The 26,561-nt window shown below is 37.3% G+C and overlaps 1 protein-coding gene across 2 annotated transcripts in view; it reads right to left on the bottom strand.

Moving 5' to 3' along the window:
• RYK (receptor like tyrosine kinase) overlaps positions 1-26,561 on the bottom strand; it is a 96,540-nt gene that overhangs the window by 25,313 nt on the left and 44,666 nt on the right. Inside the window, exons 3-13 of one of the 2 annotated variants that reach the window (XM_047736633.1) lie at positions 26,025-26,124; positions 24,308-24,442; positions 21,786-21,839; positions 18,755-18,899; positions 15,541-15,641; positions 11,973-12,107; positions 10,618-10,704; positions 6,735-6,804; positions 2,263-2,395; positions 944-1,053; positions 620-779 (exon numbers count right to left, since the gene is read on the bottom strand). In XM_047736633.1, the coding sequence (XP_047592589.1) occupies positions 620-779; positions 944-1,053; positions 2,263-2,395; positions 6,735-6,804; positions 10,618-10,704; positions 11,973-12,107; positions 15,541-15,641; positions 18,755-18,899; positions 21,786-21,839; positions 24,308-24,442; positions 26,025-26,124 (1,230 nt within the window). The remainder of the gene's footprint in view (positions 1-619; positions 780-943; positions 1,054-2,262; positions 2,396-6,734; positions 6,805-10,617; positions 10,705-11,972; positions 12,108-15,540; positions 15,642-18,754; positions 18,900-21,785; positions 21,840-24,307; positions 24,443-26,024; positions 26,125-26,561) is intronic. The other variant, XM_047736642.1, reaches the window with a different exon arrangement.

The following is a 26,561-nucleotide window of genomic DNA, read 5'->3' as shown; positions in this document are numbered from 1 at the left end:
CAATAAGCAAGAGAAAGGAAAATAATTCATCTTTCAAATCAGACTAAAAAGTGAGAAGTTAAAAGAAACTTAAAATATCTGCAAATTACCTACAAGTAAACATTGCTTCTGAAAATATTCATCACTAAGTATAAAGGATCCAGCCTATGATCTGCTTTGGTGGGCAGAACTACTCAGAAACTGACAAAAGGGAAGAGAGTGACATCTGGGGAATTATAAATAACACAGGTCATAATGTTGAAAAAGGCTGTTTGAAAAGAAGAAAACAATAAATCTTCATCATCTGGCAACAAGTTGGTCATTCTGAGATTTAAATAAGAAAAGAAAAATAATCAGCTCTGGAAACCTCTCTAAGCCTTAATAGCCACCTTACAAAGTGGGGTATTAGTACCCAGCTACTTCTTAGTGTTCACAGCTCCTCACAGGGCCATTCTGAGGATGAACTGTGATTACACACAGTGAAAGATCATGGTATGGGTCACAGCTTCTTTCCATAAACTGGCTGAATGGAGCTAATGACACTAGCTTTCTCAATGAAACATGTCAGGGAACAATTACCAGATAAAAAAAAAAAATTAAAACATAAAACCTGTTGATGTCCAGGAGTCCCAGCACTTACCACATCACTAGCACTGGAGAACTCATTATTAACCAGACTTTCCAGAGCCATCCACCGAACTGGCCTATTTTCATTGTCCCCCAGACAGTGATAATCCATGGGAAACAAGTCTCTGGAGAGGGCATTGTCTGTGATCTTAACTTGGAGTGTGTCATCAATGCTGAAAAATAAAGACATGAACATTAAATCCAATTGGTGTATTTAAAACATATGGATCACAGTTACTCTAAAATACCATATAATGCCCACTGTGACTCCTGGACAGGACCCCAAATCCAGAGAAAACTAAACATGAAATGACAGTGACAAGCTCATGGCACCCACACACAGTTCCTGGCAGCCAGGTCTTTGTGGATAACTTCCCGTCTGGCCAGATAGCTCATTCCACAGGCAATCTGAATAGCCATGTGTACCAGGTCTTGTTGAGAAATTGCCTGTTGGGGGGGGAAAAAAAAGATGTTTGGAGGTAGCACAAAAATGATGATGGCAGTCAGCTACTTATTTTATCCCACAATCCTTCTTTATCCCAAAAGACACAATACTTCTTAATCCCAAAATACTTCTTTACGTCTACACTGTAGTTTTAAAAAGCTATTTCTTGACCAAGAATATGTTCCCATAGCTCTCTAATATCTGTATCTACTACAGTCTTACCATTCTGTAATGTAACTTACCATTTACTTCACTGCCCCTCTCATCTGTCAGGTATAGCTCCCCAACATCTAGCACATAAAAAACTGCTCAATAAATACCTGTTTCATGAATGCCGGATTCTCAAGGTAAAATTTCAAATGCTTATTATTCAATAGCCTGTTCTTTTCTTAAAAACTAAAAAAAATAGTTTTTATTAGATGATCTCTGAGGACTATTTTCAAGCTAATAGAAGTCTACAGCTCTTGCTACTGACGTGCTCCTGTAGAGCCAGGATGCCAGTCTTGTGGGCTGAGGAATGAAATTCTTCCTCAGGTGATACTGATGGGCTACGGCCTCCAACAACTTGTTGGAACCCTGGCTTTAATCCTGACATATTAAGTCAAACACCCAATGCAGCCTTTGAATCCACTTTCTCCTGGCAACTGTAGTAAGTACATTATTATAAACCCTAAAACAAACTTAATGTGGCTACCATCATGTGTCTGGGATGTAGCCAAATGCTCCACAGCTATGTACACAAGCAGTGAAGAGAAGGAAACTCTTAGGTGACTGACATCTTAAGCCAAGCATATTAAAAATAAGTGGATTATCTCCAAAATCCAGACTTCCAGTCACCACCAGGTTTTGATACAATATGTACCAAATGACTCAGTCAAATGTGTTTCCATTCCTAGAAGGGAGATCTAGTACTAGTACCTTCAAAGAGTTATCAGGAAAATGACTGAGATGGTGTTAGAGTTGAGGTGATTATAAATAAACACACAATGGATAAAAAGGAAAAACTTTAGCATCAGTAAAGTGCAATCTTCAAGACTGGAATTATAAACCATCTTCCTCTAAATCAACAGGTTATAAATATCTTCTGGCACATTTTGAGTTTCTTTTTGCAGGCTTTTACACAGTTTATATTAAGAAGGTTAACATCTACTTTCAAAGATACAATCAGAAGTTCCTGGTAAATAATTGGTATATGGGCAAATTTTTCTCACCTGTGGATTATTGGCCTCTACTAATTTGCACTGCCGTAAAAACAATTTAAGATTCCCCCAATTCATGTAAGGCAATATCACCATGGGCTTTTCTCCTTCTTCTATACACACATGCGTAATAGGAAGAAGATTTCTACAAAATAGTAAGAAATCAGAACAAGTGAAATCTAAATCCTCAAGGGCTTATTTTTAATAAAAAGTAATAAAGATAACCTAAAACAAAACAAGAAAATTTCAAACATACTTAAAAACATGATTACCATTAAAAATGTAGTAAAATTAACAAATGCCCTTTGAAACTAGACGTCAGTATTTTCCACATACGCACTTTCTTGATAGGGAAAAGCAGTAAATTCTAAGTTGCTTCTTGTGAACTGGATTCTCTGAAGACACACTCTAACATTACATACATACACTAAATCTTTACTCTTAAGGGGTAATCAGAGACATTTAAAAAATGACTTGACACATCATGAGTGTATTATGAGATCCCCTTAAGTCCTTCAAAACATTAAAGAAAAAAAAAGGCAGACTATGAATCAGAACATGATAATCAAGAAGACCTCAGAGAGGCTGGAACTGCCACAACAGCCAAGATGTCCTTAGCTGGTCACATGGGACTTAGAATCTGATTTCTAAATACTAAATTTACCATTTATGGATAGTCTGTGCGACTCTCTCTCCTGACCTTAGTTTCCATATCACTAACATGGCATCACGCCAACCATAAAATGCTGTTATGAATAAAGCCAAAGCACGTAGTAACAGCCTTGTTTCTCTTTAAATTTCCATGGCACACATAAATACCTTTATCCTATTGCCTAATGACACCTCTTTCCACTGGTATCTGGAAATTATTTTTCTTCAAGGTTACGTAACTTCTTACTTAATTATCTCATTGATAAAATCATTAAAATCCCTCCAGAAGAGGTAACAATCTGCATGAACATGCTTTAAAGTACAAATGGCTGGTTTTCATTCTGCTCTTTTATAAAGGAAAGGATAAAGAGGAAGATCTGGGACCTAGAGGAAGAGTGGATGAGAGAAGAAACTGGTTCTGCAGACAAGAACAAGGCAGACGAAGGGAAGGTTTTGTGGGGACCTAAGACAAGAACTGCATCCAATTCTCAGTCTTGCCCAGTGTGCTTGCAGAGTGAGAGCTCGGAGGTACTCAGTGTTTAGAAGGTCGCCAACAGGCAACTTGGGCCAATGGAAAGCCAAACTACAAGCAGAAAAAGAATTCAAGAGTACTCTGTCAGGAAGTACTTCTGATGTAATTAAAATAAGTTGTTATTAAAATAAATAAATTTTATTTCTACAGCTATTTTAACCTACAGTAAAAATTATTCTCACAAAGTCCAGTGGAAAAAAGAATAAAAAGACTTTCAAAATGTTTTAAAATATTTCAATGCTTTACAATTCTTACTCAAGGAATGTTAAGACACAAAGTAAACATGTTTTGCATGTGGAATTATACACCACAACCAGTTCTAAAAAGTTAAATTCTAAACAAGGCATCATTTCTTACTGAGTGTATGTTGTTTGCTTGAAAAGTTCTGTAATATGAACACTGAAACTCATTAGTTCATTTTTATTCCTCAGGCCTAGCAGAGTTGCAAATGCAAAACTGGCACTTCATGAATGAGAATAAGAGAATGAACAAAGAAACGCACAGACACCCATGACACCAGGGATCAAAAAGAAAGCATGGTAGGCCCTAATCCCCTTAAAAATGAAACAAACTGCGACGCCGGGTTGGCTCAGTTGCTTAAGCTGCTGCCTTTGGCTCAGGTCATGATCCCAGGGTCCTGGGATCAAATCCCACATAGGGCTCCTTGCTCAGCAGGGAGTCTGCTTCTCCCTCTACCTCTGTCTGCCACTCGACCTGGTTGTGCTCTCTCTCTCTCTCTGACAAATAAATAAATAAAATAAAATAAAAAATCTTAAAAAAAAAACCAAACTGCGATAATGAGTGGAAAGAACAATAATGTACTTTCTACATATTAACAATGTGTTTTGCTCATTAAAAATTAGGAGTCCTGGGGCTCCTAGGTGGCTCATCAGTTAAGCATACAACTCTTGATTTCAGTCCTGTCTTGATCTCAGGGCTGTTGAGTTCAAGCCCAGCACTGGGCTCCATGCTGGCTGTGGCACCTACCTAAAAGCAAACAAACAAACAAAAACCACAAAAACACAAAAAACCTAGGAGTCCTAGTATTACTGTATAGCCAGAAAAAACAATTAACTATGACTAAACTGTACAATCTGCTTCTAGAAGACTTTCCCCAAACACTGAGTGTCCAGTATCGACCTTATTCAGCATGTGGAATTCTATCACTTAAGGGTGTCCTGGGGCTGCTAATTCATCCTGACAGGATGCTTGCTGGAAAACCCTATAGCTGAAAGCCACATGAGAAATGCTGCAAATACTTGCTCTAAACATTTTTCTGCAAAAGCTTATTTGGGCTACACAGGATATAAAACTGCTTCTTAGAAAATCCTAGCTTTGTCTTCCACTTCTGAAGTGGTGTGGATCTTCTACTTAAGAATACAAGGTAGGCACCAAAGTACTAGATTAACATTACATACTAGTATTAAACACTTTTGACTCTTCCCTCTAGAGTCAGTGTGAGAGAACATCGAGCACTTCTAATACTGCCAAGAAGGACATTTCCCAAATGACCATTACCCAATTCTTGTTTTGTTACTCAGAGGAAACAAAATGTGTTTTTTAGAAAATAGAGTCTCAGGAATGAGTTATCCATCCATTCCTCTGTAAGTTTTACACTTGGACTGAATCAGGCCAATGGAAAATAACATTCTTCAACCACTTGACTTTAACCCTTAAGTCCCTCAGTATTGTACGTTCTTTTTTTTTCAAAGGCCCCTGGGATTTTTTTATACTCAGTGAAACTAAAAAGTTTATCTGTTCACTGTATTAATCAATGCCCCAAGTATATGATAAGCTTAATGAGGCAGCTGCCTCAGAATTTGAAACTAGAAAATCTTTTTTCTTCCCCAAGGAATATTTATGTTTCTTTCTCTTCTAATATTGAGATTTATGATCTTTTAATGGTTCCTCAGCTTGGCTGCCCAGAAGCTAAGACATGTTTTATGTTCATTCACAGCAAAAATATTTGTATCTTTATTGTTGGATTATTTGTTTTTTCTTCCACCATTACAATGCCATAAAACTCAGTTTGATTTTCATCACCATTTTCTTGATCTTACTACTGCTGCCTTCTTTTTAGGTTCTCAAATTTTTTCCAATATGAACCGAAGTATAAATGATATTCAAAACCAAAACTATGCACAGTCATCTTATTTTTTGGCAGAACCCAAGTAAGTGCTTAAAGTACCCAGAAATTAAAATGCATGCTGCCTTTTGCATGCATCACTGTCATGTGTTTTTTCCCTAGAAGTCCATAAATATCTTCCAACAGGGATGGTCACTGTCCCATTTTTGTAAACATACACAACCAAATCTGCAAGAGGCATACAAATGAAGTTGACCTTACATGCTATTTTTTTAAAAAAAGCCCTTGACCCAATATTGACACTACAGCACAGTGCAATACAATATAGAAGCCCTTTTTGTCTCAGAACGTAGAAGCTTTCCTTATAGCTCTGTGAAAAAGACTGATAATTGGGTTTTTAGGGAAAAGTTCTTTATATAGAACTGTAAGTATTTTTTAAAATCATACTATGACCTAACAACAAGATACTGGTTAAATAAAACACAGTACATCCATTCAATGAACTGTTACATAGCCTTTTAAAATGTGGAAATAAATTCATAGTTACTTATACGAAGAGTTAGGTACATTTTGTTATGTTAAAAAACCTGTTAACCAAAAAAAAAAAAAAAAAAAAACCAAACAAACAATAAAAGCACCTGTTAACCTTATCAAAGATAGTAATAGTGTTACAATTATTTAAGAAAACATCCTCTTGTTGGGGGGGGGGTGGAACTGGAAGTGTTGAGATACCCAGTTTACTTTAAAATATTTCTACACTTGTAAATATCTACTTATCATCTGGATAGATAACAGATATAAACAAAGAAGGCAAAATGTTCACTGGTGTTAATTATGCTTGTCTTTGGTATTTTTTGTTTAAAAACTTCTTAGCAAATATTTTTTAGCATATATATATATATGTATATATACATATGTATCACTATTCTATTTTTTAAAGGAAAATATGCATAAAAGTATGTAAAACCTCTGGAAAGCTTAGCTATGTTTATCCAGATGTGAACTTATATACTCTGCCTTATTTTTTTCTTTATACTTTACTGCATTTTAAAATTTTGTACACTAAGCATGCATTTCACTTTGATATTCTAAAAAAAAATAAGCTATTCCAAAAACCTTTCAGTTCAGAACATATCGCAACATTCTTAAAATAAAAATGTAGCATACAATGTTACTATGCTTAACCTTTAAATGCTGGGTGGTTTCTTCTCTCACCTGTGATGAAGACCTCGTAGCTTACAACTTTCAGTGAGCATCATTGTCACCTGAATTTCAGAAGCTTGATCTATATAAAGAAAAAGACTAATTTGTATATCAACAGTAAAAATAGTCATAATAATTTATAAAGCTTCTAATCAATGCAACAAGAGAGACAAAAAGAAGCCAAGATCCACATCCGAGCTCTACCCAGTAAAATACTGAACCAAGAGCAAAATCCAGAACACTGAAGTCAGGCACTAGGAGTCTGTGTCACATTCGCTCCTTAAAAGTAGAGCTGTCAAGGGACGCCTGGGTGGCTCAGTTGGTTGGACGACTGCCTTCAGCTCAGGTCATGATCCCGGAGTCCCAGGATCGAGTCCCGCATCGGGCTCCCAGCTCCATGGGGAGTCTGCTTCTCCCTCTGACCTTCTCCTCGTTCATGCTCTCTCTCACTGCCTTTCTCTCAAATAAATAAATAAAATATTAAAAAAAAAAAAAAAAAGTAGAGCTGTCGAAGCAAAACCAAGCGGAATCACTCCCTCTTCCACACTTGCTAGTTGTGTCCACATTTCCAGACAGCTTCATTTAGTTTAAAACCTTTGTAGGCATGTAAAATGGGTAGGCAAAGAGCCAAAAACTTGAAACACTTCGTACTTCTTTTGGAAAAAGGTGCTTCACACCAATGGAATAAACTCCTTGTCTAAAAACTGCTCAAAATTTAGGATCATTTAGGAATGGCAGAATGTGCCTTTATTTCTAAATAAATTTTAATTAAATTATGGCCAGGATGATTTGGGGACCAAGAGTGTCTTTTTCAGACTGCAAACTAGTAACAGTTGGAGGTCTGCACCAAGTTAATAACTGTTTACTTTCCTGTCAAGGGTATGAAGATCTAAGTAAAAATATTTTAAGGCATGTCATTTTTTTTTTTTTTAAGATTTTTATTTTTTATTTATCTGACAGAGAGAAATCACAAGTAGGCAGAGAGGCAGGCAGAGAGAGAGGAGGAAGCAGGCTCCCCGCCGAGCAGAGAGCCCGATGCGGGGCTCGATCCCAGGACCCTGAGATCATGACCTGAGCCGAAGGCAGCGGCTTAACCCACTGAGCCACCCAGGCGCCCCAAGGCATGTCATTTTATGCATAATTTTTTTCAAATTCTTAACTTTAATAAGCATACTCTATTAAGCAAGGGACATTTGAACTGGATAATGATTTAAGAAACTTTGAGTTGGGGAAAAAATAATTTTATCCATTTAGTAAGAAAAAATCATTTTCCTGGAAAAAAATCTTTTAAAATACTTACATTCCAAAAAATTACAAGAAAAAAATGATAAAAAATATTTATTTCAAAATTACAAAATATTAGCAGCTATAAAACAAGACCCTAACACCAATAACCTCAAATTAATTAATTCTATGGAATTCAATTTTACAATATTCATTGTGTGAAATTCAGATTCCTAATTTTAATTTCTGTAAATTTATATCAGAATATCCATTAAGTCTCTGTGCACATTTATGGAATTTTTAAGAAGCCAAACTGCAATTTCTTGCTTACACCTAAAGGCAAAGGACAAAATCTTTTAAAAACTTACTTCTTGCATTTTAAGAAGCACTTCTAATTGTGTGGCATGTAACAAAGCATATGGATTTGTGAAAGAATTTGGTCAGCTCTACATATCTTCAATTTAAAAAATCATAACATTCCAAAAGAGTAAATCTCAGAGATACCCAATCGTGTGGAGTCATCTAATAATTTAGAGGCAAGGACTGGGGTCAGTGGATTTCCTCTTCGTTTCTCAAGCAAACCATGACCTCATCTTGGCTAAGGACTCACTGTGCTTTCACTTATTTCCGGCTAGCTCAGAAGGAACGTTATAATTACAGTGGTAAGGCATAGAAACAACCAAGTGCCTACAACTTCAAGTGTGTCCAGAAGGAGAAATCTTATCTTGTGAAACAGCCCCAGTATCCACGTTGTGTTTTCTTATCACTATTATTTTCCCTCCCCCTGCTTCCAACCCTAAATCAATCCAATTCTGTATAGAAAGCTCTTTTGCTAATTCAAGATTCATTCAGAATAAATTAGTAACAGCCCAGTTGTAAACTGCCCACAGATTACGTATAAACTTCAGAAAAATATTAAAATTAGAGAAATATTTCCTTAAAAATGGGGGAAATGGAGGTGGCTGGGTGGCTCAGTGGGTTTAGCCTCTGCCTTTGGCTCAGGTCATGACCTCAGGGTCTTGGGACAGAGCCCCGCATCAGGTTACCTGCTCAGCTGGGGGCCTGCTTACCCGCCCTCTCTCTCTCTGCCTGCCTCTGCCTGCATGTGATCTCTGTCCGTCAAATAAATAAGTAAATCTTTAAAAAAAAAAATGGGGAAAATGTAACAAATATCAATAGTTACCAAACTTAGGGTTCAAATTTTACATTTACAAAGAGTAATATGTAAAATATCCTTCAAAACTAGTCAGGAAATCTAATGGACCTAACTTAAATATTACCCTTTAAAAGTGCTTTGGGGCTAGGAGAGGTAGGCAGTTAAAATACATACTGAACAGTAGAGTAAGTTAAACCACTTTTTTAGAAAACATAAAATGTTTATGTATGTCTGTGTGTGTGCATGTATATGAAGGATCCTTAAGCAAGCAATCTTGCTAAATTAAGAGAAATCAAATTCTACATTTTTTTGTTAGATTAGTACAGCTTTTTAGAAAAATAAACATAAATCCTTCATACTTTCTACAAATTCATTTAAGAAGACTTAGAAACATAAGTTCTTATAACTTCGAAAACTTCGTAAAACTGCTACCTCCTACCTATAAAACTGAATTTAATTTTCCCCTCTATTTCTGCATCAAAATGCTAAATTTGTTTTTTTCAAAATTAACACCCTGTCATCTCAGTCTATATCAGACACTGTCAGATATTAGATACCCTATAAATTACCACTTTTTTCTTTCTCTTAAAATGAGCAAATAGATTTAACATATAAGCTTTTATAAATATGAACTATAAACTGAAAAATTCAGCATTAAATTTCTCCAAAATATTATGTGAATATAGGTATTCTGTTCATGATAACATAAACTAGTGCTACCCTTTAGCAAACAATCAGACAATATCTATCAAAATTTTGAATGTAGGGGCGCCTGGGTGGCTCAGTGGGTTAAAGCCTCTGCCTTCAGCTCAGGTCATGATCCCAGGGTCCTGGGATCGAGCCCCGCATCGGGCTCTCTGCTCGGCGGCAAGCCTGCTTCTTCCTCTCTCTATCTCTCTGCCTGCCTCTCTGCCTACTTGTGATCTCTGTCTGTCAGATAAAATAAATAAAATCTTAAAAAAAAATTTTTTTTGAATGTAAACACTTCTTACAGCAGCAATGTCAACTACAGCTGTACCTATAAAACTAAGCCAAGAAGTAGACATACACACATGGATATTTTCTGCAGCATTATAGCAAGGGGAGTGTGAGGAAAGTGAATAAGGCTATTCACATAAAGTACTCTGAGTCTGGGGGTCAATTTTTTATTCATTATACACTGCAGAACTGGGAGTGGGAAGGAGGAAAGGAGGGAAAACTAGTAACAATGTTTTTAAGAGGAAAAACCCAAAATTTTTATCAAGGAAAAACACAGTATTAGATATAGCAACAATGAAGTCAAATGGATGTAGTTTAACTACAAACCTGGGTAATACCTAGTGTTTTAACATCTTAAACTATTAAACCTCTATTTTCTATACCTTATGAGAACAAAAGAAGTTAGTTTCATATGAGCTAAATTAACATGGACTGACTGAAAGGTCTAGCACAGACTGAGAATTTGAGACAGAATTTCACCGGCATGATCCACCTTAGGAAAGCATTCTGAAAATAGTATGAAAAAAAAAATCCTACCTTTAACTGTTTTTACAAATGCTTGCTTTTCTTTATTTGGGTCTTTTTCATCTACTAAAATCCCATGGAAAATACGCCCAAAAGTACCTAAAAGAAAAACAGTAATTAAGGAGATCACTAATCATCCCCTGCAGTGGGCTCCCTGCTCAGCAGGGAGTCTACTTGTCTCCTTCCCTGTGCTCCTCCCTCCTGATCATGCTTTGCCCTCTCTCTTCTGCTCTCTCTCAAATAAATAAAAACCTTTAAAAAAAATAATATATTTTTAAAAGAAAAGAAATTTTTTGTAATTAAGAAATGTTTTAACAGCTTTTAGAAATGCCATATTTAAAATAAGTATATGAGAATTCTTTCTGAATTATCCTAAATAAGCTAATGATATAGCCTGGAATACTAAACTGCATAATGAGGCATTTATGAATTTCTAGGCTTAGCTCTGGAATAATAACAAAGGAGAAAAATGGACTCCCCTCATACACTCAAAAACAGACCTAAAATACTTGCTTCTTCTCATTACTATTTGTCACTGGAGGCAGTCCAAGCCCCTCTCTTAGCTGTGATTGACTTATAAGCACCTCAACCAAGAGATGAATTCAGAATGACTCATATGTATTTAAAACATTCCAAGCTGGACTGTGGAAAGGGGGAAGAAAAACGTAATTCCTTTTTAACAACTTGAGGGGCTCAATGAAGTACTTTATTATTAATATCTATACTCCTCCATCAGCATTTCCCCAATTAATACCCTATAACTCAAGAAAGAAAATAAGGAACACCAAGTGGGGAAGGCATGGGTAATGACATCTATAAAATATCTATTTTGTGTCAGTTCACTTAATGTACATCATTTTATCTGATCCCCACAGCTAGTTCAAGAACAGACAATGCAGTCCCAATTTACAGAAGAGGCAACTGGACATGGAAGACAGTAAATGACTTCTCCAAGGTCACACAGGTAATAAATCCTGAGACTGGGATTAGAAGTTGGGTGTAACTCCAAAGCCCATGCTTGCTCTGTCTGCTAGAGTCCCTATACTATCTGTCACAGCAAACTGGCTTGCTAGGTGATAATATCACCTTTCAACAAAAACGAAAATATATTTAAAGGTAACAAACGCTTATATAAAATATATGCTTTAGTATATTTGAAAATTAATAATTACACCAGAGCTGTATCAAGGCAAATTAAAGATCTAAAGAAAGAGAAAATAAAAATCAGTTTTATAAAGGAAATAAATTGTGCACTTCTATCTATCCTTAGACACGAAGAGATGAAATTCTTAAAATTTGAATTAAAAAAATTTTTTTATAGTGCTAACACTAAATCTCCTTTGAGAAACTGGTTTTGAGATAAATACCTTCTTGGAGTACATCTTTTAAAGTTATCCTCTCCCTGGATATTGCTATATCCTTCACCTTAGCTTTGGCCTCCAAAAGAGTGACACTTCTCAGGTCGTTCTTCTCTATCCGCAAGGTAGGATAACCTGAGGAGCCAACAAAGCGAAACCAAGAAATATAAATACCCTTATTATGCCATCAGGGTCAACTAATTCAGTCAAAACCTCAGGACTCAAGTCACAGGAATACATAAATGGAAGAATCATACAAGGAAAAAGGCACACACATGAACAGGGAAAATTACTTATAAAAGCCACACTAAATTTGAAAGAAAACACTTTTCATCTACCCCAAAAATCTTAAAATGAGTAATTAAAATAAGAAACACTAAAATGAGTATTACCATTACCACCACTTCAACTGCCTTTCAGCCAAATGAAACAAGCTTTGACTCACAGTGTTTAATTTAATCCCTTCTATGGACTGTTTTTTTTCCCCCAAATTTTCTAATACAGTTTCCTAACAAAAAAACTTTTCAAATGAAGAGATGTCATAAAACTATCTTTTCTAACAAAACATCTAATCAATGTCATTTTATAGAGCCTAGTCTTATCACTGTGAGATACATGTTATTCAGTTCCCACATTTACCATTCTTATGATGGCAGCAAAAACAAAATTTAGCCATAACTTAAACTCTCATTCCAAGAAAAAAAATGTTAGAATAAAAGAAGGATTCGGTGTCAGCAAGTAAAAATTAGAATGGTATCTCTAAGATTTATGCACTTTGGTAAACACATGGGAAGAAAACTCCCTGAAGATCAGTTAGCAGATCTGGATGGCAGTCACCAAAGGCTGCTGCAAGATCTAGATGATAGGCCTGAGAGCTTTGTGACCAATGGATTAGGCTGACATCTGATCCCACTCATCAGCAGTCTGAACAGACAGGATATACGCAGGTGTGTGTCTGTATTTGTATATGCTTAATCCTATCTGGAATTCTTGGGAATTTCTTGGATCTGTTGTGTTTCATTATTTTGGAAAATTCTTGGCCATTATGTCTTCAAATATTTTTTACTCCTCTCTTTGTCTTTTTTTATTTATACTCAAATGAATTTCCATTGTTTTTAAAAGTGTTCGTTTTTGCCATACATAATAAACCATCTATCTCCTTAAGATAATGTCCATAAAAATAAGTACATTTCTTATCGATAGTAACTAAAAATATTTTAATACATAATTTCAATGAACTAAAGTATTTTCCTTTTGACATATAATAATCGAATCTCTACTTCTTCAAGGTTACAATCACAATAAAAAATTGACTAATGAGCAAAGCTTGTCATCTAAACATTAAAAGCTATAATGTGTTTCTTCTGAATAGTCTGAACTACTTTCATAATTGTCATCATATCTTCTGAAGGACATATAATCCTTTCTTTTATTGGTAATGATGATAACTACTGTCATTTCCTTTAAATTTCACTTAATCTTGAGCATTCCCTCTTCCCCCTTTTCTTTCTCTTGCCATTCTTGTTAAAGAAACCAGTGCAGGGGGCGCCTGGGTGGCTGAGTGGGTTAAAGCCACTGCCTTCCGCTCAGGTCATGATCCCAGGCTCCTGGGATCAAGCCCAGGCTCTCTGCTCCACAGGGAGCCTGCTTCCTCCTCTCTCTCTCTCTGCCTGCCTCTTTGCCTACTTGTGATCTCCGTCTGTCAAATAAATAAATACAATCTTTAAAAATAAATAAATAAATAAATAAATAAACTTTAAAAAAAAAAAAAAAAGGGACCAGTTCAGTTATCCTAGAGAATGTCCAGCATCTGCTGCTTCCAGTATCATTTAACTTGTTCCTCTATCCCTGTATTTCTTGTAAACGTCCAGTCAGTTCCACAGCTGTGATTAGATCCAGGTTAACTCTTGGGGTAGGGAGAGGAGACAAAAATACAGCATGGGTGGTGTATCACATGGGAGAGTACAAAATATCTAGCTGTCCTACAGTTAGTGATGTAAAGTTTCATTAATGGAGTCAGGCTGTGACAGTCTGATCCCTCAAATGATCCCATTTCTCTTTGTTCACAACGTTTTATGCACTGATGATCTTTTCCTCAATCAAATATTTTAATTGACGTTGCAAATATGATTTTAATTCCATCACTCCTTTCACATTTATTAGGCAGGATTCTTCTGTAAAGAAGCATTTTCCCTCACCAACCAACACTACCTGGTTACTCTGAAACCGCTGAAATATGAAATATAGTTCATATAGCCAGTGATCAGAATGAGGCATTATTGGTACCTCAGTTACCTCTCATGATGATCAACTTTTTCAAACATATTAAAACCCATGGATTTTTACATATTCAATGTCTCAGTTCACTAAAGTCATTCTTTTTGAAGCTCAATGCCCCATCTCAACCTGTCCATCCTGACAGTCCTGAAATCAGCCACTTCCCTAAAAAATTCTACTTCTTTTGAATGGGAAACAGTACTGAAAGACTGCAGCAAGAATATAAGAACCTAATTAATCAACAGCACTACTGAATTTAACCCTGATTTTGGTCCACTGTTTATGCTGATGATTATGTTGGTTTTTTATTTATGTGGAGACCGATTTTTCATTATGTCTAAATTATATTCTAAGAATGATTATTTTCCCAAACATCAACATGTTACGGTATAAAAACATTCATCAAAATCCTATTTAAAGAAAAAGGAAATCAGATTCTATGTTCTCAATTCTTTTTTTTTTTTTTAATTTTTTATTTTTTCAGCATAACAGTATTCATTATTTTTGCACCACACCCAGTGCTCCATGCAATCCGTGCCCTCTCCAATACCCACCACCTGGTGTCCCCAACCTCCCACCCCCCACCCCTTCAAAATTCTCAGATCGTTTTTCAGAGTCCATAGTCTCTCATGGTTCACCTCCCCTTCCAATTTCCCTCAACTCCCTTCTCCTATATGTTCTCAATTCTAATGGCAGCTAGCTTCCTATTATGATTAAAAAACAATGTGCCTGGCTGGCTCAGCTGGTTAAGCATTGGACTTTTGGTTTCAGCTCAGGTCATGATCTCGGGGTCCTGGGATAGGTTCCACATTCAGCGCAGAGTGGCAGAGTTTGTTTGTCCCTTTCCCACCCCCTCTGCCCCTCCATTCCCGCCGAGTGCTGTCTCTCTTGAAAATAAATAAAATCTTAAAAAAAGAAAAAAGGGTAAAATCTACAGCCCTTAAGATTATCAAACAATTCATTAAAATCTAAGACTCTGTTTTCATACAGCTCAATAGCTTATTCTATCTAACTACCTGAAAATATTCTCTTTGAATTTCTACAGAAGTAATTCAGTATCCCTTTTGATGTAATTAATGTATGGAAATCTCCCCCAAAATTAAATCTAGCAATTAAACCGAAATTTTTTTTTAGAATGTTTCACTCAATGCTCTAGAAAGCAAAAGTTGAAGGTCAAACGCAATTCTGTGCATGTTAGATACTATGTACACAGGATGGTACACAAATAACGAAGCACACAGGTACCACTGGCAGAGACCACAGACAACTTCAGTAAATCATCTTTACAATTAACTCTTACTGGTGATAGGAGTTGCATTGTTGGGTGTGTCGGCTCTCAGATACTGAGTCGTCTGGGTAGATGGCTGAGACAGCCCTTGGGAACTACTGCTGGCACTGATGCTGCAAACAATTTTTAAAAGAGAAATAACTGGTAAGTCAGCTTCAATGATAAATTTCCTTTTTCTATATATACAAAAAAGCATGCAGCCTTTATAACCAGCTCAAAATCCTGATGGCAATCTCAATAATGTATGGATGTCCATCACAAACATTCCATGTTGAAATTTTAATCTCATAATGAAGAGCTATTTCTCTTTTCTATCTCCACAGTCTCAAGCAGGTTCATCTTATCAGTCATTCAGAAATGCATGTATTAATCCTCAGACACCAGACACCACAGTCCTGAACCTCACAGAAAGACATGTTAGGGACCTATGGGTCATCTCTCAGGAAAAGAGCCCATGCTGTTCAGTTAGATTTCTTTTTTTTTTTTTTTTTTAAAGAGTGGAATGAAAGGCCTCTTTCATTAATGGTCCAAAATCAAATGGACTATATCAAATAAGGAATATCAAAGCAAATCAAATATACCAACATGCTCAAGGCTTGGGAAGGGTATCATATCATTTACTGAATCACATACATTTTCCTTCTCCCTCAATCCTACCTTTTTAGAATTTATGGGACTTACCAAAATTTTCTAGTACCTGAAGCATTCCATTACACCATATTATTCTTTAAATAATATGGGAGATCCAGAAGATCGTAGGCTCAAGTAAATGCTAACTCTGTACTCAAGATTACTACAAATTAATACCTCTTAAGCATATATTTCTGCCTTTTCAGTAGGTAACCACAGAACACCTGTTTTTGGAGTTCTAAGTACTACTCAAAGATCAGACTGAAAATCAATGTTGTTAAAAATCCAGAGGAAGGAAGAGAAACATCACCAACCCCAAAAAGGGGAAAATAAAGGACCTCAATTTACTTACCCATAAAATGGAATTAAGAAAACCTACCTCCCAGGATTTTTGTGAGGCTCCAGTTGTATAATATATGTGAAACTACTACTTAAATAATACCAGCAACCAACATACCCTGATGGTTAAATAAAGGGCCAGCCTCAAAATTATTTACTGGTTGTTTCTCTCCAGTAACTGAACAGTAGGTGGCACTCTTGTACCACTTCAGAATTCTTGAAAAGCCTACAAAGATGCTAAGTACATTATTAGCCACAAAGCTAATTAAGTAGAACTGCCAGAATTCAGAGATGCTTTGGCTCCAGAGTCCATGGTCTTAACCACTAGGTTAAACTCTGAAAACAAGAAATAATGTAAGTTGCTTTTATTCAATGTCTGGAAACCTTTGCCTGAAAACAGAAAGAAGCGGAACACCCAAAGCATGAGTGGTAACTGATTATTTTAGCAGACTAATATATAAGCCCTATATAATCTGACAGTTTCTGCCAACTCTGTCCAATGTGTGTTCAAAGCCCTAGTACTCATGTAACCATTCAAGGAAAGTGTGTGGACCAAGACTCTTAAATGCCATGCTCCTCAATGACTCCTTTAACTCCTTTAACTCTACTCAAAGTCTTATCTAAATGTTCCTGTTACTTTACTCCCACTCAGAATCTTCCAAACGCCATTACTTCTTCCTCTGTAAACTAATTCTAACTTCAACATCACCATATACACAAATTCTGAAACACATCACCCATGTATTTCTCTTCGCATTCTTACCTCCTTCCTCTTCCTTTTCTACTCTGATAAAGCAAGTACAACAGAGGGGACAGAGACACCTTAGAGGCAGATATCAAACTCAGCCAGTTCCCTGTCCCCTTGCGTTTTTGTTTATGCCACTAATATGCCTATCCACTGTGCGTATGACAACATGTAGGCCTGCAGATTCAGCAATGAGTGAGACATACTGCTCCCTAATTGGACAAAGCTTACAGTCTAGTGGGAGAGACAAGTACACAAAAAATTATTATAGGAGAAAAAAGTACAGTAACTGCTACCAAAGAGAAAGAGAGGGAAGGAGGGAGAGGAGAGGCACAGGGTAGGAAAGAGAGAGAAACGGAGAAGGGAGAAATGGACAGTTGGGAGGCTTAGAAAAGACTTCATTAAAGAAATGGCAATGGGGAGGTGAGAGCTGAAGAAGGAGCAGGTTTGGACTGGTGGAAAATGCAGGGACCCCTGTGGGCAAAAGGAAAGCAAGAACTAAACTCCCAACGGGCAAAACATAGGGCCAAAGTGCGGAACACATAATCATGTGACTGCAGCATAAGTAGGGGTACAGTAATAAAGCAAGAAAAATTCAATGAATATGGGAGATACCTCTCCACAAAAAGGAGAAAGCCAAGTCACGAACCTGGAAATCTTTCAATCATCAAGTGGGAATCACTAAGGAGGAAAGTGAGAATTATGTACTGAGAAAATAAACCTGTCACTCAATCTTTACCTGTCACCCTATCCTGGCTATCAAGTTCTCCCTGTCATCTCTGATCCACCTAGGCTGGGACAAGCACCTTTTCTATTCTCACAGTATACTACACAAATCATTTTCATCAAATTTATAAACTTTTATAATTACAGGTTAATGTCAAAGATGAATATTTGAAGCTATAAGGTATATCACCAATTTTTTAATATTCCCAGCACTGGGCAATCTAACCCAGCATATCTCCAAGGCTACACATCAGAACCATCCAGGAAGCTTTAAGAAAAATAGTGATGCCCATCACCACCCCAGACCAATTACTTCAGAATCTCTAGAGGGTGGGACCCATGTTTTAAAAGCTTACCCACGACTATAATGTGCAACCATGTTGAGAACCAATGGTTTAAATCACAGCGGGTTCTCAATACATGTTTATTGGATGGATGGATGGGCGGAAGATGGATGGATAATGATGGAGGGATGAACTAAGAGGAAGAAACAGGGCTGTTTTAAAAAGGTACAAGGAATCTGGAATAGAGTCACGTTAAAGGGGACAGGAACAAAAATGTGATCCTCACTTCTTAGAACTGTAATTTCTGTCTTCAAAAAATGTTTTAAATAGACTCAGAAAAACACAATGACAATAATCACAAGGATAACAGTTTTTCTTTTGGCAAGACCTGATCATCCTCCCTCCTTCCCCTGTGCACTGCAACGCATGGGTGTGTGTGGGCTCCCATGTAAATGCAGATAACCACTTTAATTTTTTTCCTTTCCCAAAATAAGTATAATACCTGTCATCCAGTTCAATTCTTTTCATACTGTGAAGGTGCAAAACAGCTAATATTATTGCTACAAGAAATATCACTGCACAGCAAACGCCCACGCTGATATAAAACACACGTGTAGAAGTGGTTGGAGCTGCATGCACAGGATCATCTAAAATAAAAACGAAAGGTATATTAAGCTTTTTAAACCAATATTATCAATTGCTCTATGACTCAATATAAACAATGAGTATCTTGTTCTACGTAAAAAAAAAAAGTATTTTCATTTCATGTGCCCCTCTTTGGTAAGATCAGTCACCATTGGTATGTTGGTATAAGTCCTTAGAATTTTTAAAATTCTTTAAATGATGGGGCGCCTGGGTGGCTCAGTGGGTTAAGCCGCTGCCTTCGGCTCAGGTCATGATCTCAGGGTTCTGGGATCGAGTCCCGCATCGGGCTCTCTGCTCGACGGGGAGCCTGCTTCCCTCTCTCTCTCTCTCTCTGCCTGCCTGCCTCTCTGTCTACTTGTGATCTCTCTCTGTCAAATAAATAATAAATAAAATCTTTAAAAAAAAAAAAATTCTTTAAATGTTGTTTAAGTTTTTAAAACGGGTTTTAAACAAAAATTTTCATTGATGAGTACAGAAGTCCCAAGTTTTACATGTATGTATGGCTGTGCTGTCCAACAGAACTCTCTGCAGTGATGGAAATGTTCTATAGTATGCTGTCCAATACAGTAGCCACTGGTCACCTGTGGCTATGAAGCCCTTGAATATAGCTAGTACTACTGAGGAACTGAAGTTCTAATTCTATTTCATTTTAATTACTTTAAAGTTAAATAGTCACACATGACTAGCAGTTACCACAATGGACAACACAGATCTATATATCCTTCATATTTCTTCAATAGTGACGTCTAGAGTGGAAAGATCAGACATCCTTTTGCCAACCACTGACTCACAGAAAGAATATACAACAGAGTGACCCACATATATATAGTCTTTTTCTCTTGTAAGAGTAACAGATTGTTTTGCTTATTTATTTTCAAAGGTAAGGGCAGGATAACAAGACCCCACTCATAATATAGTGTTCAATTTTGTTTTATTCAAAACACAGAGGGAGAGAGAAAGCAAACCTTGGCAATGGGGGAAATAACTCAAAGACAAAGAGACAGATAGATAGATACACACACACACACACACACACAAACTGAGGAGAAGATGCACAGAGATAGATACATGTGATCTGAGCAAGCACAGGAGAAGACAGAGAAATAGAAGCAGAACTGGTGTAATCAAGGCATCAAGTAAGTTTTGATAATGAGTACTCACATAATTCTATTGAATAAAACCTGAGGAATCTGGGTTTTATCCTACATAAGACAGGAAATCATTATTAAGCAAAGGAATGACACACATGATGAGACTTGAAAAAAAAAAAAAAAAACCAAGCTGACTGCACACTGTGTACAGAATGCTTTGAGGAATGAGCAGGACAGAGGCAGGGAACAAGTTAGAAAGTTACTACTGTAGTCCAAAAAAGAGACAGCAGTGGTGTGGGCAAGAGTGTTGCTGAAGGTAAATTAATGGACTGGAAGCACTGTCAACAGACTCTGCTAATTTTGGCTTAAAGAATTAGGTGGATAAGGGTACCTTTACACAGATTGGGGGAAAAAGGCAGGTTGGGGGAAGAAAGCGAGATGATCAAGAGTTTTGTTGTATCTACGAGTACCCAGCACACAACTACGTGGTTGACAGAAATACAAATGTAGAGTTCTGGGGATAGTTAAGGACAAAAAAGAAAAGCTAAAGCTTTCAAAAACTTTTAAAATTGCTTTCTAAAATTTAAACTGAATCAACAAACAATAAACCAGAACAAATTAAAGCAAAGAGACCAAATAGCTTCTAGGGCAGCTACACTTTACACAGCCTGAATGAAGGCCTGACTTTCCTCAAGGATAACCCGGGCTCAATGTTCAATGTTGGGAGGGACAGAAAAGGGAGGTCCCAAAGGTCATGGCTGGCGGTATCAACCCAAGCAAACACGAGGGCAGAGAAGAGGACACTGCTCTGGCTGGGAAGATCCCCCTAGTTGTATCCTGCTTGTTTACCTCCAACTTCCAGGCCTGTGAATGCACTGTTCCCACTCCTTCACCTGGACACCTCACCTGCCACCGCCTGGTCACCCTTCGAGTCTCAGATGAGATACACTTTTCCTCAGGAAGCTGTCCCTCACTCCCTCAGAGATTATATGGCCCTCTGCAGGGTTCCCAAAGCACCTTGCACTTGCCTTATCTTAGCTTGCCATGCTATGTTATTATCACTGCGTTAGTGCCTTGTCCATCTCATCCACTAGAGTACAAGCCCTTAAGGGCAGGGTCTGTTTGGCTCGTTTAACCCTCTGCTTTAATCTTACCACCTGACACATCTCAGACTCCAAACAGATGTTGGCTGGATGGACAGAAAGGGAGGGAAGGAGAGAGGTACTGAGGAAAAGATAGCCAGAGACCAAGAATACACAGTATTCTAGTCTCTGTGTGAAATAACAACCTACTAGCATAAAAGAAATGGGTAAAATCACCAGAATTTTCAAAGTAAATTTGGGGAGCAGCGATTTTTTTTTTAAATAGTTTTTCTTTCTTCTCAGAGATAAATCCAAATGAAATATTCTAAAAAAGTTGACAATATATAAAATGAGCTGAGGGTTAACCAGTCTAGGTCACAAGTCAGATTTTCTTAACTTCTGCTACTGAAATGAGAATCTGACACGTTTTTATGTTCACACTTTAATTATAACCATTCAAAATGACATAATATAAAGTCTTGCTTCAGATCACTTGTTATAAAATATGTATGAATTTTGCTTCACAAAAATGTCAATATTCTAATCATTTCCCCTGACTATATACCAATCTACAAAACATCAGTGAATAGCAAGGCCTCAGGTATCTTTGACAAACTGGACACAACAAGGCCTCTGAGCCTCATATAATTCCATGCATTTGCAATCAGCCATTTTTCTTCCCTCTGATGGAGAAAGGTAACACAGTAACACTTACAAATAGTTCTGCTAGTGTTTTTGTCCAAGGCTGAAGTTTTTACTTCTTCAAGTTCTGAATTTTAAAAAAAGATAAAAGATGCTTTAGAAATTCTTCCTTTCCCATGAAAACCCTTAAATACTTTAATTACATTTTCTGAGTTTTTCTCTAACGTAGTTTTGTGTTCTACTAGAATACTTCCTGAAGTAAGTCATAAGGTACTTGTTATAAGATAATAAATGCTACATTAACTATTCTGATAATCATCACTATAATCACCAATCTCTAGTCTCTGGGTGTTGCTTATAGATGCTCAATAAAAAAGGGTTTCTGTGGTCAAGAAGTTTGGGGGAAAACATGTATTTTCATCTCTATGGAGGTGCATAATTCACACTAGCAGAGTATAAAGGCTCTAAGGAGTTCTTAAGTTATGAAACTTACCTGATCAAGCAGTCCCACTCTCACATAAAAAAGGAACATTTTTGGGGTGTCTGGGTGGCTCAGTTAAGTGACTGCCTTCGGCTCAGGTCATGATCCTGGAGTCCCAGGATCAAGTCCTGCTTCAGGCTCCCTCTGACCCTCCCCCCACTCATGTGCTCTCTCTCTCTCATTCTCTCCCAAATAAATAAAATCTTTAAAAAAAAAAAAAGGAACATTTTTCTTGCCAGTAACACTCATTAACATTCGATAAAAGTATAGATATATTTTCTGTTGTCACTTTCTAAACATAATGGGATAGAAAACCATTAGGATCACATTCTAAAGTAAGAGTCATGAACTGGATGACTGGGGTGGCCAGAAGTATGACAACCAAATGAAAAGGGGGCACTATATCAAACTTAAGTCTAAAACAGCAGAAAATTACACCAACTGTATTTTAATGTTAATTTTCATGTACACATAAAGAAATGGAGAAAGTATGGGATCATTCTGAATGTCAGCTGATCCTTAACCTCAGTGGCTATCAAGAAGTGGGCTCCATCAATCACACCACCTTTGCCATCATCCTGCCTTAGGCATTAGGCGAAGCACCACAGTACAGTTTTATCCCCTCCCTAGGGATCAGGAACCGGGCCTTCTATAGTCCTCACTGACTGGCTGTGCAAACTTAGGCCCAGTCTCCTCGTATCAATTATATAATGACTAGACTGAACTAGAGAGACTCTAAAGTCCACTTTGGCTTTAAAGTCACATGAAAGTAGGTACATAACTGAATATATTAGAGCTGAAAAATGTATCAAAACACTGAAGCTAGGGGCGCCTGGGTGGCTCAGTAGGTTAAGCGGCTGACTTTGGCTCAGGTCATGATCCCAGGGTCCTGGCATCGAGCCCCACATCGGGTTCCCTGCTCAGTGGGGAACCTGCTTCTTCCTCTCCCTCAGCCTACTGCTCCCCATTTGTGCACGCTCTCTCTAATAAATAAATAAAATCTTAAAAAACAAACAAACAGTGAAGCTAAAAGGTGCCTGCTCAGTTCCCATTTAAAAAAAAATGTCCATTCTAATGCAGTAGAGCTTTTTTATTGGCATGTATCTGAATAGCACCCACTGTAACTCACTTGCTGGCCTTAAGTACTTTGATAATAGTCAGTACTAACTTCAATTAGGAAATGTACTAAGAGAGAGTTTAACAATGGAGCTAAGAGCTCAAGTTTGCATCCAGCTGCACCACTTAGCTGTCTGACCTTGGCAAGTGGCTCAGATGCTCTGAGCCTCAGTTGACTCCTAAGAAAATGAAGGTAATGAGAGAACTACTGCCTAGGGTCATTGTAAGTATTAACTAGGCTTAACAGAAGTAAAGTGCCCATCAGATAGTAGGCTCTCAATAAGTTTAGAGGGCTTTATTTTCCCTATCTTAGATAGTAACCTCAGTGACTGTGCAAACTCAGGTTACTTTACCTGAGTGGGTTGGACTAGATGACCTTTAAGGAGAAACTCTAAAATTCTTTCCCCTACAGCCTATGTGCTGGGAATTCTCATAGCCACTATAATTTCTTGAGTAACTGATCATTCAAACCAAAGCTACTAACATCTATTAAGTATCCACACATGGTATTCTAAGATTTAGGTTTGATTCAATTAATCTAAAACAAAATAAGAAAGAACAACTTCTGAAATAGGTTATTATACCCAGTTTACAAATGCAAAAACTAAGGTTAAGTGACTTGCTCCCCATCTCAGGCCCAGTCCATCTGGCCCCCAAGGAATGCTTCTGCACAAGAGCACCTCTATAAGGAAAACACAGTGAACACTCAGTTATTCAGGGGCCCCTACCACAATTACGTGACCAGCTACTTGAGTACAATTTCATATCCCTAATGGTAAATCAGCAATTCTGGTAAAAGATTCTGAGAATGAGGGGCCCAAGGGAGATTCCTGGCAACAAGCTACCTGGAGATTATCTCAGTATTTCCTGCTAGTGCTCTTTGTTTTCTCACTTGGCAACTAACATAAAGATTTGGTCACAAATCTGTAGAAAGATGATAAACGTATTTTTTACCTCATCACATCTATATAAAACACACTCTGGTAAATATGCCTTACTTTTGTAGCACATTTTCCTTCTTTTGAAGTTTAAGACTGTAAAGTTTTTTGAAGAATTTACTGTCAAGTTGAGCTGCATTAGTATCATAACCTCAGAATCTACTTTGCCAGTACAGGAAAGCTCGACTCGAAACACTGTTTAAAAAACAAAAAAGAAAAGGTAGTTTACTTTTCTAAAAATCAACATTAATACCTATTAAGTATTTTAGAACTCTCTATTTTTGTTGCATAAAACTAAAAATAATTCATTTACATAATACTAAACAGAAATTTTCAGAGAACTTAATTTCAGACTACACAGTTTTAGACATTATTTCTTCATTTATTATAGATATAAAAGTTATCATTAAAGAAGCCAAGACATAAAGGAAGAGATTATTTTCAACTTTTGCTCATGATTTTTAATAGATCACTTTGTCTCATAAGTCCTATTATAATAGAGCAAAGCTACAGAGTAGGGCAAACCCTGCTACCTTACCAGTCACATCAGCAACAGAAACAACAATTACTTAAAAAGGAGAGACAATTTAACACCAAAATGCAATTATGTATTGCTCTTAATTAAGAGATTAAATATAAACCTGTAAACTGATAAAGCTGATAAATTAATCAACTATGAATTTAAAAAAAAAAAAACCACCTCTTTAAACAGAAACTGGCTTTAATAATCTAAACAGAAATTGACCCGTAAATATGAGCAAGGCTCCCTATACTTTCCTAAAGCTTAGTGTATGTCACTAATAACAGATGACAGCTTACACTTTCAAGTTTGAAGAAGTTCGGTTGGCTTTCCTTAAAATCTCACATCTTCAGGAGGCTTTCTCAAAAGGCTAGCTCAACAGTAGTTAAACTGGGGTATATGTGACACTTAAATCGTTTCATCAGACATGTATTACATGACTATCCTGTGCAGAGGCAGTACTGGGCACCAAGAGCAGGTGGCTGAAAAAGACAGCTCCTGCCCTCAGTGTAGCCAATGGCCAGCAAGGAGAGACAAGCACAAAGAATTACAAGATAATGGATCAGTTCAACAACAGTCAAATTACAAGATCCTACAGGGTAGGAAGAACAGAAGAAAGAGTTAAGAACTGGAGGGAGAGAAGGAAGCAAGAAAAGGACAGCACAGATTTTGAGTCTTAAAGAATATTTAGTATGAATGAGAGTTTAATAAGCAGAAAAGAGGAAAGGGTGGTTCCAAATACATAGACCGGCACATGCAAAGGCAAGGATGTCAAAACTGCATGTAGTACAGTGTCCCTGGAATGCTGGGCAAATGCAACAACAGGGCCAGAGGATAAACATACAGCACTGTGGCCGGACAGAGAGTCTGCAATGTACTCAGTTGATGGGGGCAGGGGCCCTGATGGGCCTGATGTCATTAGGTCAGACATGAGTGTTCAGTGATGATCCATGCCATGTGTGGCAATTAGTCAAAGAGGAATAAGACCAGACACAGAGACCCATGTGGAGGCCAAGGCCAGCAATGCAGAAAAGGAGACAAGGAAGAAGTGAGCACAGACAGCTCTGGAAGGGATGGAAAAGACAAAATGGTTTAAAACACACTGCAAATAATCAGGATTTTCAAAAATTACTTTCCAAAGTATTTACACATCTTAAACCTACCAAGTAAGACACACTACACATCAATTATTAAACTGTTATTTTGGGGATATGGGGGATGCAATTGAAGACAGTATGTTAACTCTTACAGACTCACCTGATAAAGTACGTGGAACTTCCCCCTGAGCAGAAATGTTGACCTGGGGCATGTCCATAGCCACAAAATTGTCTACTTGGAATCCCAGCTTATATTCAACCTGTAAAATGTGGAAATAAACAAACTGAATCTGTGATAATAGAAAGGACACTAACAGTTTGACTTCACTTATTAGCTCATGAACTAGTATATGCATGAGTCTTTCATATGTACAAATAATCTAGCTATATCAAAATTCAAATTGTCAGGAGCAGTCCTAGGAATTTTCAACCGGATCAAAACTCAACCCAGTAAGTCACCCTCTATTTCACGTCCAGAACAGTACTATCACTCTCCTGTAGAATCTGCATTCTAGGTAGGATTCAGAAATCTTGTGACAACTACACAGCCACTGACAGAGCGGCCCTGGAGAGACAGATATGAAGAGCCAAGTTGCTGAGATGTGTCATTTAGACCACTGACAAGTCACCAACACGGTCTCTGATTGATAAATGCCAGGCTCTGAGGGCCTCCACGTGGCTGGCAGAAGAAGCTCTA

Source organism: Lutra lutra, chromosome 1 (genome assembly GCF_902655055.1).
Source record: "Lutra lutra chromosome 1, mLutLut1.2, whole genome shotgun sequence".
Classification (NCBI taxonomy): Eukaryota; Metazoa; Chordata; class Mammalia; order Carnivora; family Mustelidae; genus Lutra; species Lutra lutra.
This window is presented reverse-complemented; position numbering and strand designations above follow the sequence as displayed.